Source organism: Haliaeetus leucocephalus, unplaced genomic scaffold, assembly GCF_000737465.1.
Source record: "Haliaeetus leucocephalus isolate CR32 unplaced genomic scaffold, Haliaeetus_leucocephalus-4.0 Scaffold473, whole genome shotgun sequence".
NCBI lineage: Eukaryota > Metazoa > Chordata > Aves > Accipitriformes > Accipitridae > Haliaeetus > Haliaeetus leucocephalus.
Window position 1 is genome coordinate 3,544,368 of NW_010972909.1, and position 15,227 is coordinate 3,559,594.

The 15,227-nt window shown below is 34.6% G+C and overlaps 1 protein-coding gene across 1 annotated transcript in view; it reads left to right on the forward strand.

Annotated features, from left to right (window-relative positions):
- The window catches only part of CCDC91 (coiled-coil domain containing 91), a 124,823-nt gene that overhangs the window by 58,475 nt on the left and 51,121 nt on the right, over window positions 1-15,227 (forward strand). The window contains exon 7 of the mRNA XM_010575319.1: window positions 1,615-1,722. Coding sequence (XP_010573621.1) covers window positions 1,615-1,722 — 108 coding nt within the window. The remainder of the gene's footprint in view (window positions 1-1,614; window positions 1,723-15,227) is intronic.

Sequence of the window (15,227 nt, forward strand, 5' to 3'; positions counted from 1 at the left end):
GCATTGCAACTTAGTGATCATTCTGTTACTATTTTCCCTAAGATGAGAATTCGATTTTTTTTTATTTATTTTGTCCCAGTTATATGAAACAATTCTTGCCACAATAGTTTAGGCAAAAAAAACCCCATACCCCAAAGTACAGACTTAATTTTTGCTAGTGATATGTGGCAACTCTAGTTTATGCACAGTGGGATTTAGCATATAAAGCTTCACATACAGAAGTTATGTTTTGAGAGTTAAGTTTTTGTGATTGCCTGAATTTATATTAATAAGAACTAAATTTAGTTAGAAAGAAATTGGCTTTTATAAAAGTGAACTTATAGCTAGCTAAATCCCCTGCAAACAGTAGTAAATGTATTCTTACACTTTGATTAAAGTTTATGTTAAACACCACTTTTTACCTTTTAAATCTCTGAACCTGTGCTGAAAACTACTGCAATACTATAGCATTGCTGAAGAACACTGATTTTGGCATAAGAGGCTAATTAGTGGAAAATTTGGAAAGGTAGTTCAAAAATTGTCAAAAGACTTTTTTTAATACATTTTTTGGTTTTTTTTTAAGTATTCAAACTTGTGTTTAATGTGTGTGTTATGTTCCATGAAGAAAATATAACTCTAAAATAAAGATTCTTTGAAAGATGGGGGTTTTTTCTTTATCTGCATTTGGGCCAAAGGTCTGTTTTCTATAAAACTTATGTCTGTTTTAACTTACTCAGTAATTTCAACTACTTCAGTATATTGATTACTAGTTAAAAATAGTTTGCTACATTGTGTATAAATAGCCCAATGAATATCTGGAAAGTGACATAAATATTTTATAATATTAGGGAAAAAGACTTGCATAGCATGAGTTAAGTAAATCCTGCGTTAAAATACCATCATTGTTTAAGGAGTGTAATTCCTCTATGGTAATTTGGTTTTTCACATATCTTAAATTTTTTTTTTATTTCTCTTTTTGCATTCGGATACTGGAAATTTTGCAGAGTTCAGTCAAGTGCACGTGAATACATACTTGTGCATGTGCTCACACACAGAAAGTTCCTAATTTTACCATCTTTTTGTTACGGTCTTGGTACTTTGACTTTCCACACTTTGACTTCCACTGCTTCACATTTGAGTGTGAACTTCCTGGGGGGGCGTTCTTTAATGTTTTAAATTACTCAAAATTTCCATCTGCTTTTACTTGACTTGTGGTTGTGAAGATCATGCTTGGCCCATGGGATCTTACACTGTGCCGAGAGGATGTGGAGTTTTGTCAGCCAGGGAAATATGTCTGGGTTTTTTGTTTTGGGTTTTTTTTTTTTTCTTCTCTTCAGCAGCTTTCATATGCTTCTCTTCTTGTGTGGTCCCACTAAACTGAGTATATTTGACAGAAATACTCTCCCTCTCTATCTTCTGTGTGCTGCTGTCTTTTAAGCAGGCTGCATAAGAAATCTGAGATCCAAAAAATTTTACTCCTGACTGAAAACAAGGTAGTGTTACATAGAAAGGTACTTTAATAGTTGCACATTCCAAATTTATAACAGCATTCCACATTCTGGTTATACAAAAGTATTAGTAGATCTGCAACATACCAGTTATCTTTATTGAATATTCTGTGCTTTCTTTTTGCAGGCACTGCTACAATCTACAGTTCAACAGCAAGAAGCAGCTATTGAAAAACAGTATATACTAGCAATTGAAAAACATTCTCACAAATGTGAAGAACTTCTTAATACTCAGGTATGGATGTGCACATACAAAAATCTTTGTGATTTTCTTTTAGTTTCAACTCTTTTCAGTTTGAAAAAATACTGACATATATGATCACCGAATAAAATAATAAATCTTTCACGTTGTGTCCTCAGCATAACAGTAAACACAAGTATTTAAAAATGCAAAATAAATAATGACTCTTCATCTGTTGGGACCAAAGGTGTTTTATAACATTTAAATCTGCTGAGAACAGATTCAAGAAGAGTATAGCACTGAGAAGAAGTCTCAGAGCAACTTAATACTTACTCCTTTAACAGCTGCCATTTTTTGTAGTCTTGGAGAAAACATGCAATTATTTTTAATTTATGTAGTTAAATGCAGGATTTGATTGTATGGGATTTGCACAAATTTTTGGTCCAAATTTTTTTATACTACTTAGACAGTAGACACAAACATCTGTTGTCCAAACATATTTTTATTTTGTAGAAATCTTACATAAAAAATACAAAAACTAGCTATGAGGAGTTACATAATATTCAGAAATATATATACATAAATAGGCCTATATTGGTTCATTTAACATGACATGAGTAAAAGCACACTGCATAGCAACTATCTGGAATCACATCAATTACTGATGAATATCTGAACAGCGTAAACCTGGTTTGTTATTGAAAATATCTTGGTTTGACTTAAGTACATCTCTTGAATCAAAATAATAATGAACATTAGTATATAAGTTAAAAAAAAAAAAAAGCTAATTTGCTAATAGCATCCTGAAGTTGTTGACATTGTAATTAACAGTATCAACACTTACCTTTTAAGTACCATTAGCAACAATTCTACTAAAAATACAGAAGATAATTGTTTATTTAATTTTCTTGGGGTATATTAGACCTAAATACATCAAAAGTCTACTTCAAGTATTCCACCACTTCCAACAGTGTTTTATGACCATTTCACTGTTCTGACAATATCAATTAACACTTACTGCAAACATATTAAATATATAAGCATCTGTATAAACAGTATGAAGGAAAGATGTAATAGTTTGGAGAAATCGATTCCATCATGAATGAGGAGTTTATTGCACAGAACTACAGTTATTTAATGCTTACCATAAAGCTCTGCCTAAAAAGCAAATGAAAAAGTAAAAATTAATTTTAAGAAAATGTTTTGTGTATCTGAAATGAACATATTGTTTGCTAACTTTATATCATTTTCTGGATGTTGAAAAGGGGTGAATCTCATGAAATCTGGAAGCATTATAGGAAGGTTTCTTGTGGGTGTACTTAGAGATTGAGCAAATATATTGCTCCTGAGATCTGTTACATTTGCATCACAAACCAGAAGGTGGGGACAGAACCATGAAAACATGTTCAAGAGGTTCAGGTTTACCTGGGGAGAACCCAACAACGTAAGGGACCTATTCTTGGTTGTAGGACAGGAGAGTACTTATAACACAGTGCCCAGTTCACATCATGTCTACATTTAATGCAATTTAACGCCCCCTTTGGATCCCAGAACAGGTTTACATTTGGTTTACAAACTTCCAAGTCATTTCTCATTCAACTCGACCAAGGTTTATCACCTTTAATTGTAATATAAAACTGGGATATTGAAGACAAGTAGAGTGCTTATGGTAGAACTACCAGGTTCAATAAAATAGGATTTATACTGGCAAATTTTGTTCACTTATAAATCTTTGTTAGAAGAGATCTGATAAGCGTGTAGTGTGTTTTTATTCTTTCTGAATACATCTATTCTTAAATATATGCTTTGGTGTTCGTTTTAACATCTGTTTTTGTTCAAATGATTTTGTTGTGTGCTAACAGTTAAGATTGTTGAAATGATTACTAATGATTATACACCAAGTTGATTAATATTCTATGTTATGGGATTGTACATGCATATCCACCTTTACATGGAGAGTTATGAGTATCTCTATCTTTGTAAAGAAATTTTTTTGGCATAGCAGTAATCACACAATGCAAGTATGTTCTGTACACAAACATAGCTTCTTTTTTTTTTTCCTTCTAATATTCTTGCCTTACAAGCAGTATTTTGCCTTCAAACTTTTAAGCCCACGTAAAACTTTGTCAACCCACATAATTTTTTGTCCTCATTTGCCATTCCTTCTAAATTTTCTGCTGTTTTATTTCCAGTTGCACAAAATCAAGATTATCTCATGTAATAACTCCTTTCTCATGCTTTCTCCTAATCCCATTTTCCCCCTAAATTCCCATACCCCTCCCTCCCAAAAGTGTCTCTTGGAGAAGGAGGAAACGCTGTTTTTCTCTGCTTGTCCTTAACCTATTGTTAGAATTTATTCAAGTTTCTGATTTTAAAGTTGTATCTTATCAGGGTGTTGTGCCTGTGATGGAGATGCATGTTAAAAGTCTGTTCAGAGAGGTACCATACTGCTGATAAGGTCAGTGTACAAGGCTGTATCTTCTAGGATAGGGGAAGATGTGAAAAGCCTAGTTCTATGGTTCTACCTCAGTTTCCTTCTGGACAAATTTCTGCAGTTCATCTTTGATTGTTACAAGCGAGGTTTTGCAGCATACTGTCTAGCTATAGGTAACATCACCATCATCTACAGGAGGGAACCATCAGCACAAGTTGTCTTTAGTTCTGTATCTTGTTTCAGCTCTGTCAGCTATCTTTTCACTGTACTATTTTACTAGATTTAACTCCATAGGTCTGTGGTTTAGGACATTGCTAAAATTGCAGAAACTTCTCCAAAGTAAAATTCTGAGCCATTTTTCTATTCTGGCCCTTCTGACAGATTCCTTCCCCACTGATCCTAAAGTAAGAAAGCTCTGGTCTATTTTCTAGTTTAGTTTCATCTGCTTGAAGTTCAGTATACTCTCTGACATACTATACTGAACTGCCTCTCAGGGAGGTGTCCCTCTGTATTAATTGTTGTCGCTGTTCATTGCTTTTGAAACAAATGCTTGAGAGATGAGCTGGCAGTGTCAGTTACTATTCAGTTACTGCCTACAGATGCCAGATATTTCTACATCTACCCTTTTCTTAGTCCGTTAATGTCGCTTGTCTTGAATATCTGATCTCAAATGTCCCTTAGGTCTGAAGCTTATGGGTCCCCTTCCCCCTTTCCTGGAATGTGTTGAAAGGACCGGTTCCCTCAAAGAAATTGATGATCACTGTAATGGGTGCTTCCTGGGGAACAATCTCTAGGGCTGCTGGTTTTGTTTAAGGAAATACACTCTCATATCAACATTTCAAAAAGAAAACCAGGAATTTTCATGGTATATTCAGGGGCACCAGGGTCATGGTGTCCTTCATCAATGAACAGGACAATAAGAACTCTTCTCTATGCCAGAAATCATATCATATCAGTCATATCATATATTGAGTATTTAGGAGAGCAATGCATGTCAGTTGTACATTTCTAGCATTTGAGGATATCAGAGAAAATGTCATTGGAAAACACATATCATTTTATTACAAGTTGGAAAATCACAGATTTCATCCTAATCTTTTTCTGAGACACAAACATATTTGATGTTGCCTCCTGAAAATGAACACCAACTTTGATCTTGTGGTTTAACTCATGTTCTGTATGAAAATGCATACTGAAAAACATGATCAACAAACTTTTGAATAGAAATTTTTAATACTCAGAAAATGAAGGCACATATAACAGCAAGTTAATAAAAGTGCTTCAGTATACTCAGGTATTGGTCAGTGCTAGAAGTGAGATGCCACATGGGGTAGAACAATGCCTATCATGTAATGTATGAATATTAAAAACAAAACCAAAATCTCAAACAAAACCCCAAAGCAAATGAGACATCTGGCAGTAAAATTTCTCTCTGTGAGAGATTATTGACAAATTTAGATCATAGTTCTACCTTCTTTAGTAAGTGCTAGCACTCTTTTATGACAAATGAGGCATGTAAAAGGTCTACAGGCTATGCACACTTTGATTTTTAGTGGGGAACAGCAGCAATTGCCTGGGCTGGATGCTGGATGCAGTTAGCAGAGGCAGGTATCACTGGCAATATTCTGCTGTTCCATACTTCAGTATGTGGAATAAAGCATCTTTCAGCTTTCCTTGTTTTCCAGTGTTTGAATAGAAGTAGTCTGTTCCAACATCCAGGTAGGTTTTTCTTCTGAACATAGAGAAGACATAGAGACTGAGTAACTTTAAAAAGCACAGACCATAAAAGGCACCATAAAAAGATGGAGTAAGTAAGCATCTATTATTTAAAACTATTTGCTATGTAGGACTAGGATATTCTAAGGAATTTTCTCATTAAGGTTGCTAGACCATGTGCATGATAATGTAAAAGGAATGACCTGTTTTCACTGGAAGCCTTAGAAATTATGATGTATCAGAAATCTCTCTCGCTGTTCAAACAAAGTAGGTGGTGTTAAAAATGTAGACTATATTGAGGTAGATTTTTATATTCTTTTCAAAACAGCCAATGATATGTATATTAAGGTAAAACAAAATCTTAAATACCTGCAGCAAATCACTTCTCATTTATGAGAAATCATTTTCCCTCTATTTATTTATCTTGCACTTCCCTTACCTTGATCGTCTCCTTCCTTACTGTCTTCTAAACAGTGTGAAACAGGCATTCTCGGATGGGGAGGGATTAAAGTATATGTGAAGTGAGGCTCAGATCACACATTTCCAACTCTAAATTACACCTTGACAATATTCCTCTTTATGTCTTCCTGAGGAAACAATATCAATCAAAGAGATACAACTGGACATTCTGTGTAGTGTTTTCATGCTTGGATGTAGCTGAGGGAGATATATTTTACTGTGGTCCTTAATTATGTTAGTCTGCATGTTTTCCATTTTGATTCATATAAAAGAAGAATAAAGACAGACAAGGAATAAAGTCTTTAATTCTGTAGTTCAGTTGCATGCATATTCCTTTCCTGGGCTGGACTACTTTTTTTCTGTCCAGTAAACCCTTACGGATGTGCCTTAAGGGTGTGCAGCCTGCAGTTTTCCTTTGTATAGAGTATATTATGCTGAAATTTTTTCCATAGTCTGAGAAGCCAACGGAGCTGCTAGTGGAATTGCTGAGACAGAACAGTACTGGAAGTGTCACACAAAAAGGAAAGAACTCGGTTAAATGCTTCCTTTGCGCTTGTGCATGTTGATATTTTTCATGATGATTTGATGTGAAGCTATGAAAAAAATCTCGCATTTGTAGATGCAACAACGTTTAAGATAAGTAGACTTAGCCTCATGTCCTTAATTCTTTTTCTACTCTACTATATCATGATGTCGCCTGTCATTTGTATGATAAATAATAGTTCGAAATCTGTTGGATGGTGCGTGAAATCTTGTGCCCTTTTTTGAGACACACTCAGAGAAGTACTGGTTTAGCTTCAATTCGAAAACAATTTGCTGAAAGGTCAGTCAGAATAGAAGTTCCATTTGCTAGAACTCAGGGTTTTTTTTAAGTGTATGATGCTTCCAAGAACAGCTTGTGTACAAGCAGAAGACTGGTGTGACAATACTAATGAGCTGCTGGAATGTGATCGATACCTTCTCCAGTATTTGGTTGATGCATTTTGATGTGTTTTGTATAGCCTTCTGTGAAGAGAACCAGTAAGTGCCCCAGCATTCCTAAAATGTCGAATGTAAAAAGTACTTGTCTTGTATAGCGAGTGATTGTTTGTATGCCAGAGAAAATTGTTATTTCATTCAGCAACTTAGTTCCAAAGTCAGGAAGTATCATTTTCTATTATTTCAAATTTTGTTTTTATATCTACTCAAAATGTACAGCATGTTATTTTACAAATTTTTATTATTTATTTTATTCCCCTCTTGTAAACAAAGGAGGTTCAATGTTTTTCCCATCTAATGGTAGTACTTGTGAAATCTATTTAATGCCTGATCTTGAAGGGAGCATATGCAAACTAGATTCTTAGAGAATTTTGGATATTTGCATTTTTAGGAGACATTAGCCAATTTTTGCAGTGCGAGTAGTAGGTACTTGAATAATCTTGAAGACTTACAGACTGAAAAACTGAAGACTGGTTCATTAATTCCAACTATGATAGCTTTGGAAGTTCTTGAGAGTATTTATCATGTCCCCTTCTTTGGGCATTTCCTCTCAGTTCTCAGAAATCTTGCACTTTGCAAGATGTGGGAATAATTGTTTATTCATTGCCTCCAAAATGAAGCACTTCCTAGCAGTCATTCCTGTTACATTTTCATCTCATTCACTTTGCGCCTAACCTCTCATCCTTAAACACAGTTCATCTAGATGCGTCTTTTCAGGCCTGCTGCTCTTCTGCCAAGAGCAAAGTTAGACTTCCTCAGAACTTTATTCTCTGGTAGTTTCTGATTATGCAAAGGGGGAAAGAAAGTATTTATTAGAATCCTGTTGTCAGTTTGAGTCATTCCTAAATTCATAATACCCCCTTGATTTCTGTGTATATAGAGAGAATTAGAGTGAAAAGATCAAGAATCAGCTTTTCCTGTGCTGGGAAGGATTTGTTTGTTTGTTTGTTTTCCTTAAATCCTGAAAAAGTCTGATTTATCCTCACTCTGTGTTTTGGTTTTTGTATGTGTTGACTTTGTATCCAGTATTGCTTAGTATTTACCTCCCAAAGTAAAAGTTACATTGCTAAGATTCAAAAAGGCATATCTGTTTTTTGAAAAAAATATAAATCCTTACCAGAGTCTTCTAGCTTCATTTAAATCTGCCCACTATTGCAAGCTAGTTAGAGGATGGTTTTGCAGTCCTTTTGCACTGCTAATTAAGCCAGAATACTTTCAGAGTCTCAACCAAAAATCTTATTTGGAAATTGCCTTTGCTTCCTTGGATTTGTCAAGTTCCACCTGAAAGTAGCTCTTTAGTGTGAGTTTGGTTTTTTTTTTTCTTTCTGCCTTATTCTTATACAACAAGTTTCCTTAAAATCTTCATTGCTCATTATGAATTTATATCATCAACTCTTGTCAACTGAACAACTAAATAATATAGTATGATTTTTCTCCTCAATTATTTTTCTGTCTGCTATTGTTCAAAAATTATTTTTTTCCTCCCTTTTCTTATCTTCCATTACTGAACATTTTGCTGTTTATATTGCTCATATTTTAGGAGTTCATTTCCTTTTATTTTTCCTGATAGGTGGAGCAATTCTGTGAGAACTCATACAGGCTGTGAAATGAATTAGATCACAAAAACAGAAGGGCTAATTAATACTTTTTTTTTCCCTTCATATTTTTACTGAAGTTCCCTATCTCTGTATCCTTAGGACCTCGAAGATGGTGGATTTTTTAATAGTCTGTATTACTTTGTATGTTTTCTGAGAAAAGTATTTTCATTATTAGATGACTTTGTATAGATTCTTACTTTATTTATAAGAACAATGAAGCACATATGCAGCAAAATGTTTTAAGCTTAACCTCAGCTTCTGATGTGCCTCAAATTATACAGTTTACATACTGTTTGTATATTGCTGAGTGGAACCCTGACTACGAGTATAACCTTAGTTATTTTATTACCACTATTATAATTTTTCTTTATATTTTCATTGTTTTAACTTTTCTGGTTTAATAATGTTTTGCTGATTCCTGAGCTTTCTCTTAGAAAAGTTTTGCTGCTTTGTTAGCCACTTGGACCTCAAACTGGCAAAAAGATACAGTTCAACCATGCAGTAATAAGTTATAATTTGAGGAAGTGGAAATATGTAACAGATGTTGGAATTCTTCAGACAGATTTTCCACCTTGCGCTGCCAAACACTCAGATGCCACAGATAGTGAGGACAGTGTAGGAAACCAGTTATGATTACCAGATCTTGTCATTTGACTTAGACATAGTTTAGCAGTGGTGAAGAAAAGGTGCAGTATAAAAGAATATGCTGTTAAATATAGCTACCCTTTCTACAGGAGCAGAAAACTATGATTACTGTTTTAATAAGGTTGCCTTTTTCCTCAGGGTAATATTTTGAATAGGATGTAGAAATGGGCATATTTTGATAACATTACAAAATCATGACGCTATAACTGTGTATTTTTCTTATGTCATCTCCTTCTCACATAGAGATAAAGTTTCCCATGACCTGTGTTATTTCTTCCTACTGTTAGATTCCTGCATGAGAGATAGAAATAAGAGTTGAATTTTGTGGGTTAAGAAGACTTCTTGTTAAAATAGGTGAACAAATTTGAATTGGTGAATTCTTAAAAAGCCCAATCCAGTGGATTATCAGTCCTGTTGATGAATGAAGTACTGAAACACATGCTGAATGTTTCTGAAGGTATTTTTTTCCCCGATCTTGAGGGACAGGGATTGGTTTACGTCCATATGTAATGAAAGTACAAAAAAAATGTACTGGAGATGAGAGATAGTTTTATGATGCCTGTGTTTTAGTCTGGAGAAAAGGAGGCTGAGGGGACACCTTATCGCTCTCTACAACTACCTGAAAGGAGGTTGTAGTGAGGTGGGTGCTGGTCTCTTCTGTCAGGTGGCTGGAGGTAGGATGAGAGGAAATGGCCTCAAGTTGCAGCAGGGGAGGTTTAGGTTGGATATTAGGAAAAATTTCTTTACTTGAAAGGGTTGTCAGGTATTTGGAACAGGCTGCCCAGGGAAGTGGTTGAGTCACCATCCCTCGAGGTATTCAAAAAGCGAGTAGACAAGGCATTTCAGGACATGGTTTAGTGGGCATGGTTGATGGTTGGACTCGATGACCTTGAAGGTCTTTTCCAACCTAAATGATTCTATGATTCTATGAAATGATAATTATTTATTAATAGCTTTAATACAGTGTTTTAGCTGTAAAATATCTCATATTCTGCATTATATCATTGACTCAATGAATTACTATAATATATACTATATAATCCTTCAAAAGATGCTTACCTGAAAGAAAAATGTCATGATTCCTCAGAAATAAATTTAATACATAAAAATAACAAAAAAGACTGACTAGTTGCTATTGTGATTAAATCTGTTTACAATGTCTTCTGTGACTCACATTCCAGGAAAAAAAGAAAGATTTTTTGATTTCTTTTTTACAGGAATCAAGAAAAACCACAGGACCTCTGTATTTATATTTGAATCTACATCAAACGTTTTTCATTTGGAACAATTGCCTAGAGAACTTCTTGCAGGGAGGAAAACATTATAACCTTTTTTTGAATATTTTTGAATGCCTTTTGTTTTAAGTTGATTTTCAGAAGACTCTTCTTGACCCTCTCTTGCTACTTTCCAGAGAGTAGGGTAGAAATATTAGGATTTCTCTCCACTTTGGAATACCACTTTTCTAAAAAGATTGGTTTTTTTCTTTTGTTGGAAAACACTTTCTTGTGTCTATTTGGGCCATCATGTCCCACTACAATTTGTTCTTCAGAATTTTTACACAGCAGAATTTTGCACTCTTAACCCTATATTCCCTGTCTGAGGAATAAAAGGAAGCAAATTACAGCTTTGTCAGAAAGATGGCTAGGTAAGGGTGCTAGGCTATGGAAGTTAGTTCAGGCAAAGTGATGCATTAAAGAGCTATACTATTTGTTGTACCTAAGCTAAAGGTTTTGAGATCTGGCTGAGTATCTCTGCATAGTGTTCTACTGTCTACTGTGCTTTATACGTAACATGCACAATGTGAATGTACACCCTAGCAAACTTACACTGGCTGAAAACTTTCCTGTTGCACTGAAGTGGAGTATTCACTGAGATTTATTTTGGCCTCACACTAATTCATGCACCATATTTCCAGTTCAGGAGTTTTAGGGTTTTTTTTCCAAGATTATCTGTAGCTATGACTTTTCATCAATTTCCGTTTTTGCACTTTAGTCCAGAGAGTCAGTAAGGTATATTTGTTTAATAACAGCTGGAAGATTGGATTCAAAGCCCCATCATGTTTAGAATTTTCTTACCTGTTTTCTGGTTCTTGGATTGTTGATTAATAAAGGAAATCCTCACTTCAACTTCCATTTAAAAACTCTGTGGACACTGTCTTACAGTCTACACAGGTTAGGTGCTTTTTTCCAAACATAAGGCTCCATAAGTAGGTCTCATCATAACTTTCACAGTAAAACTGGAATAGACTTAATTATTTATTGTAAGACTGTTAGGTCTGATTAACTCATTAGCCTGCTTACAGGAGGCTGATCACTCTTTCTTGAAAGCTTTTATTAGGTTTTCTTGTTGAAGCACAGGCAATATCCTCCTGACAGGTACAATTACCAGGAGACCTCCAACTTTGACGTCCAGATAAGCCTAAGAGAAAGTGGCCTCTACAATGCTTGGGAAAGCAAATTCGGTGTATAGATAGCTCAGAGTGGTGCCTTAAGTTTCAACGCTCTTCCTTTTTTCCTTTAATACTGTCTAACAGAGAGAGGAACATGTTCATAATTCTTACCTCTGGAAACTGGGAATGCTGAATGAGATTCATTCAACTTGCATCCTTTCTACAGCTTTTATTCCTGTTGAGAAGGGGAGGGTTTTATGAGTTAAGTTTGCTTAGTGTTGGCATTTATCTCAGTGTTTATGATCTTTAATTCAGCAATGATCTGTATTGGTAAGAGACCTTTACTATAGTTGAACAAAAATCTACAGGCCAAGTAAATGAACCTAAAACATCCTGCTATTTCCTGTTAGCTAAAAATACAAGAGCAACTGAAAGCTCTCAAATGTGTAAGTGTTGAAGTGAAACTGTCACCTTTTATATGTTGTTAACCTTCAACTCCCTTTAATAACTTCATCTGAAAGACCAACTGAGGAAGCACTGACTTTAAATGAAGTTCATTGTGGCCATTTAGTACCAGAGTCCAAAGTCATTCTGCATGCGTCCAGAAAATTAATGTACCTAATGCTTCTATATAATAACTTCTACTTAGAAGGTGTATGGATTATTTTTAATCTGAAGTACAAAGCTACCTGCCCTAATTTAAATACTAGTTCCAGAGGGGTTACAATAGCTTGCTGTGCAGAGACATTTAAACTAACAACTTGGAATTCTATTCATACATTCGTTAATCATTTCTTTTGCATTACTGCTTTTTTTTTTAAAGTCTGTCAGAAAGCTGTCATTATACAGAAATAGCTAAAATTTCCTTGATTGCTGTCAGAAGAGGGAATGCACAAAAACCTTTACTATACATAACTTCCCACATTTTCTACTCAACTGTTATGCATAACCTAGATACCCGAGTATGCCTTTGAAAGATCTGTGCTTCTGTAAAAAGGAATTCAGATGGCAAGGTGGTGCATTCTTTTCTATAAAATGGATTAATAATACCACTGAGCTCGCATTACATCATTTGAATAAGCACAGCTTTCAAGGAGATTCTGTGGCTCCATTTGAAGGCTAATACTACTATGGAGCACAGTACCTTGGGAAAATTTCTTCATAAGTAATTAAAGTTCTTGCTAAGTAATTAAATTGCTTATTATTTACATGCAGAATGGAAGCTTTCATCCTTTTTATTGTGTCTATGCTAACTATGCAATATGGGCTTTCTGGACTCAAGACTCATTTCAGGGAGAAGCATTTCATGTAATACTTTATTCTGCTTTGTCTACTTCCAGTTACTTACTTCTTTTCAGATAATTTACGTAATTTAATTGCTTAAGGTACATTTCGCTCTGAAAAAGAAACCTATTTGGCCAAATATAAATTCTGAAGCCAAATAAACAGTTCTTCTAGGACTAGTACAAGATAATTTGCTTTACTGGGTTGTATGGACAGCTGTTGCAACATTTGTGAAGATATATGAACTTTTAGAACTTTTAGAAGTTCATATATGAACTTTTAGAAGTTCAGATATGAAGGTAACCATTTATGGAAGGATTATTCCACATGAATAAACATTTACATTATAATAGGAAAGGACACGCCAAGCTATTCACAAGAGGCTTACAATCTTGAAATTATAAATTTAACGTTTCCGTGAGAAATGGGGTTGCTATATAATGTAAAAGAAGTAGCATTGAAATATGCCAGAAGTAATTAGCTTTTATTTTGAACGCATTCTAAATGTGCTTGCAAATAGTTACGTCTAGTATCTTGAAAAATAGAAACTAGTGTGTTTTTATACACAGGTACAATTCTTAATACAGTTCTTGATGAATTTCTGTCAATTCCATAAAACTCAAAATGTAATACCATATAGATTTTCTAATCTACCAAGAAAATAGGAAATTCTAAGCTGGATTAAAGTAATCGTACTGCAAATGGCAGTTACAGCAGCTTTCTTTTTCTTGGTAATTGGTTACTTAGTAGGCGGCCTTTTTATAGTTAGTGGCAAGCAAAAGTGATATGTTGTATTTTAAAGATTTCCCTTTCTGCTTCCAGAAGAAGCAAATTGATTTATCTTATACTGCTGTCTGTATTTCTATTTGTTTCGTGTGCTGTATCTCCATGGAACTGGTATGTCCAGGTGATGTTAAACTCCTTATTACTGTAACAACCAGCTGGAGTAACATTTTCTTGTTTGTACAAAGAGTTTATCTCTGGATTTAGTTGTGCACTCTTCTTTGCAGTGAAGGAGATACATTTTCACTTCAGAGATGTATTAAAGATCAGAACTTCTCAGGTTTCTGTATGATAAAAAAGTTTTGGTCCCAATAGCGGTATTTTTCAGGATAGTAGATCTACCACAGGTTTATGAAAAGTAAACTGCTATGTAGTGAGGTTAGGGTCATGTGGAAGGCCATAGTCATGAAATTATTTTGTCTGTAAGGAGAATAGAAATTAGTTGTCTCCATTGGCCTTGTATACATGTTCTATATTGTATTAATGCAAATGTCTCCATTGTTTCAGGACTTTCAGCGTGGGCTTGAATGTCTTCTTATACATATATGTAAAATAAAATTTTTAAAACTGCCCAGAAATTTAAAGACTGAAAATTGTAGTCCCATGGAGAATGTTGTAAAATACATCTGGTAGCTGGCCCATTATGGCGACTTGAAATATGCATACACGGTCTTCATATCTAACGTAGGAATCTGATGGTCAGTCTCAAACTGGAATTAACTACTTGGAAGTCTTACGCTAGAAATTCTAATCTTGCTGAACAAGTTGACTGCCATTCTGTTGTAGGTGTTTTAAAGGTAGAGGTGATTTTCTCTATTGAGCTCTCCTTAGAAAGTCTCTTGCTGATTCTTGACTGAAGCAAATAAAGTTTCAGTCTTTTAATTGACACGAGTAAACTTTGAATTGGGGTGTATGTCTGATAAAATATTTGCATATGTTTGTCTTCTATTCTGTCATTCTTTCAAATGAAAGTGAAATAACAGATTTGTAGTTTGTGCAGTCAGTCAAGTGAAGAGTCATGGAGATCATTTAAATAATAAAATCCATTTATTGTTTCACCTTTGAGTTACTAGGAAAAAACACTTTCTATAAGAGCTCTGATAGTTAAAGCTAATGTCTGAAAGTACTGAGTCCACAAGACAAGTTAGTTACACATCATTAAGTATAACCATGATGTGAATTTCACCACTCCTTCCACAGGTGTTTTCCATTAGAATATGTCTGCTCCATTCAGACCTATTTTAAGTAAATTCACAAGGAAATGCCTCTTTAC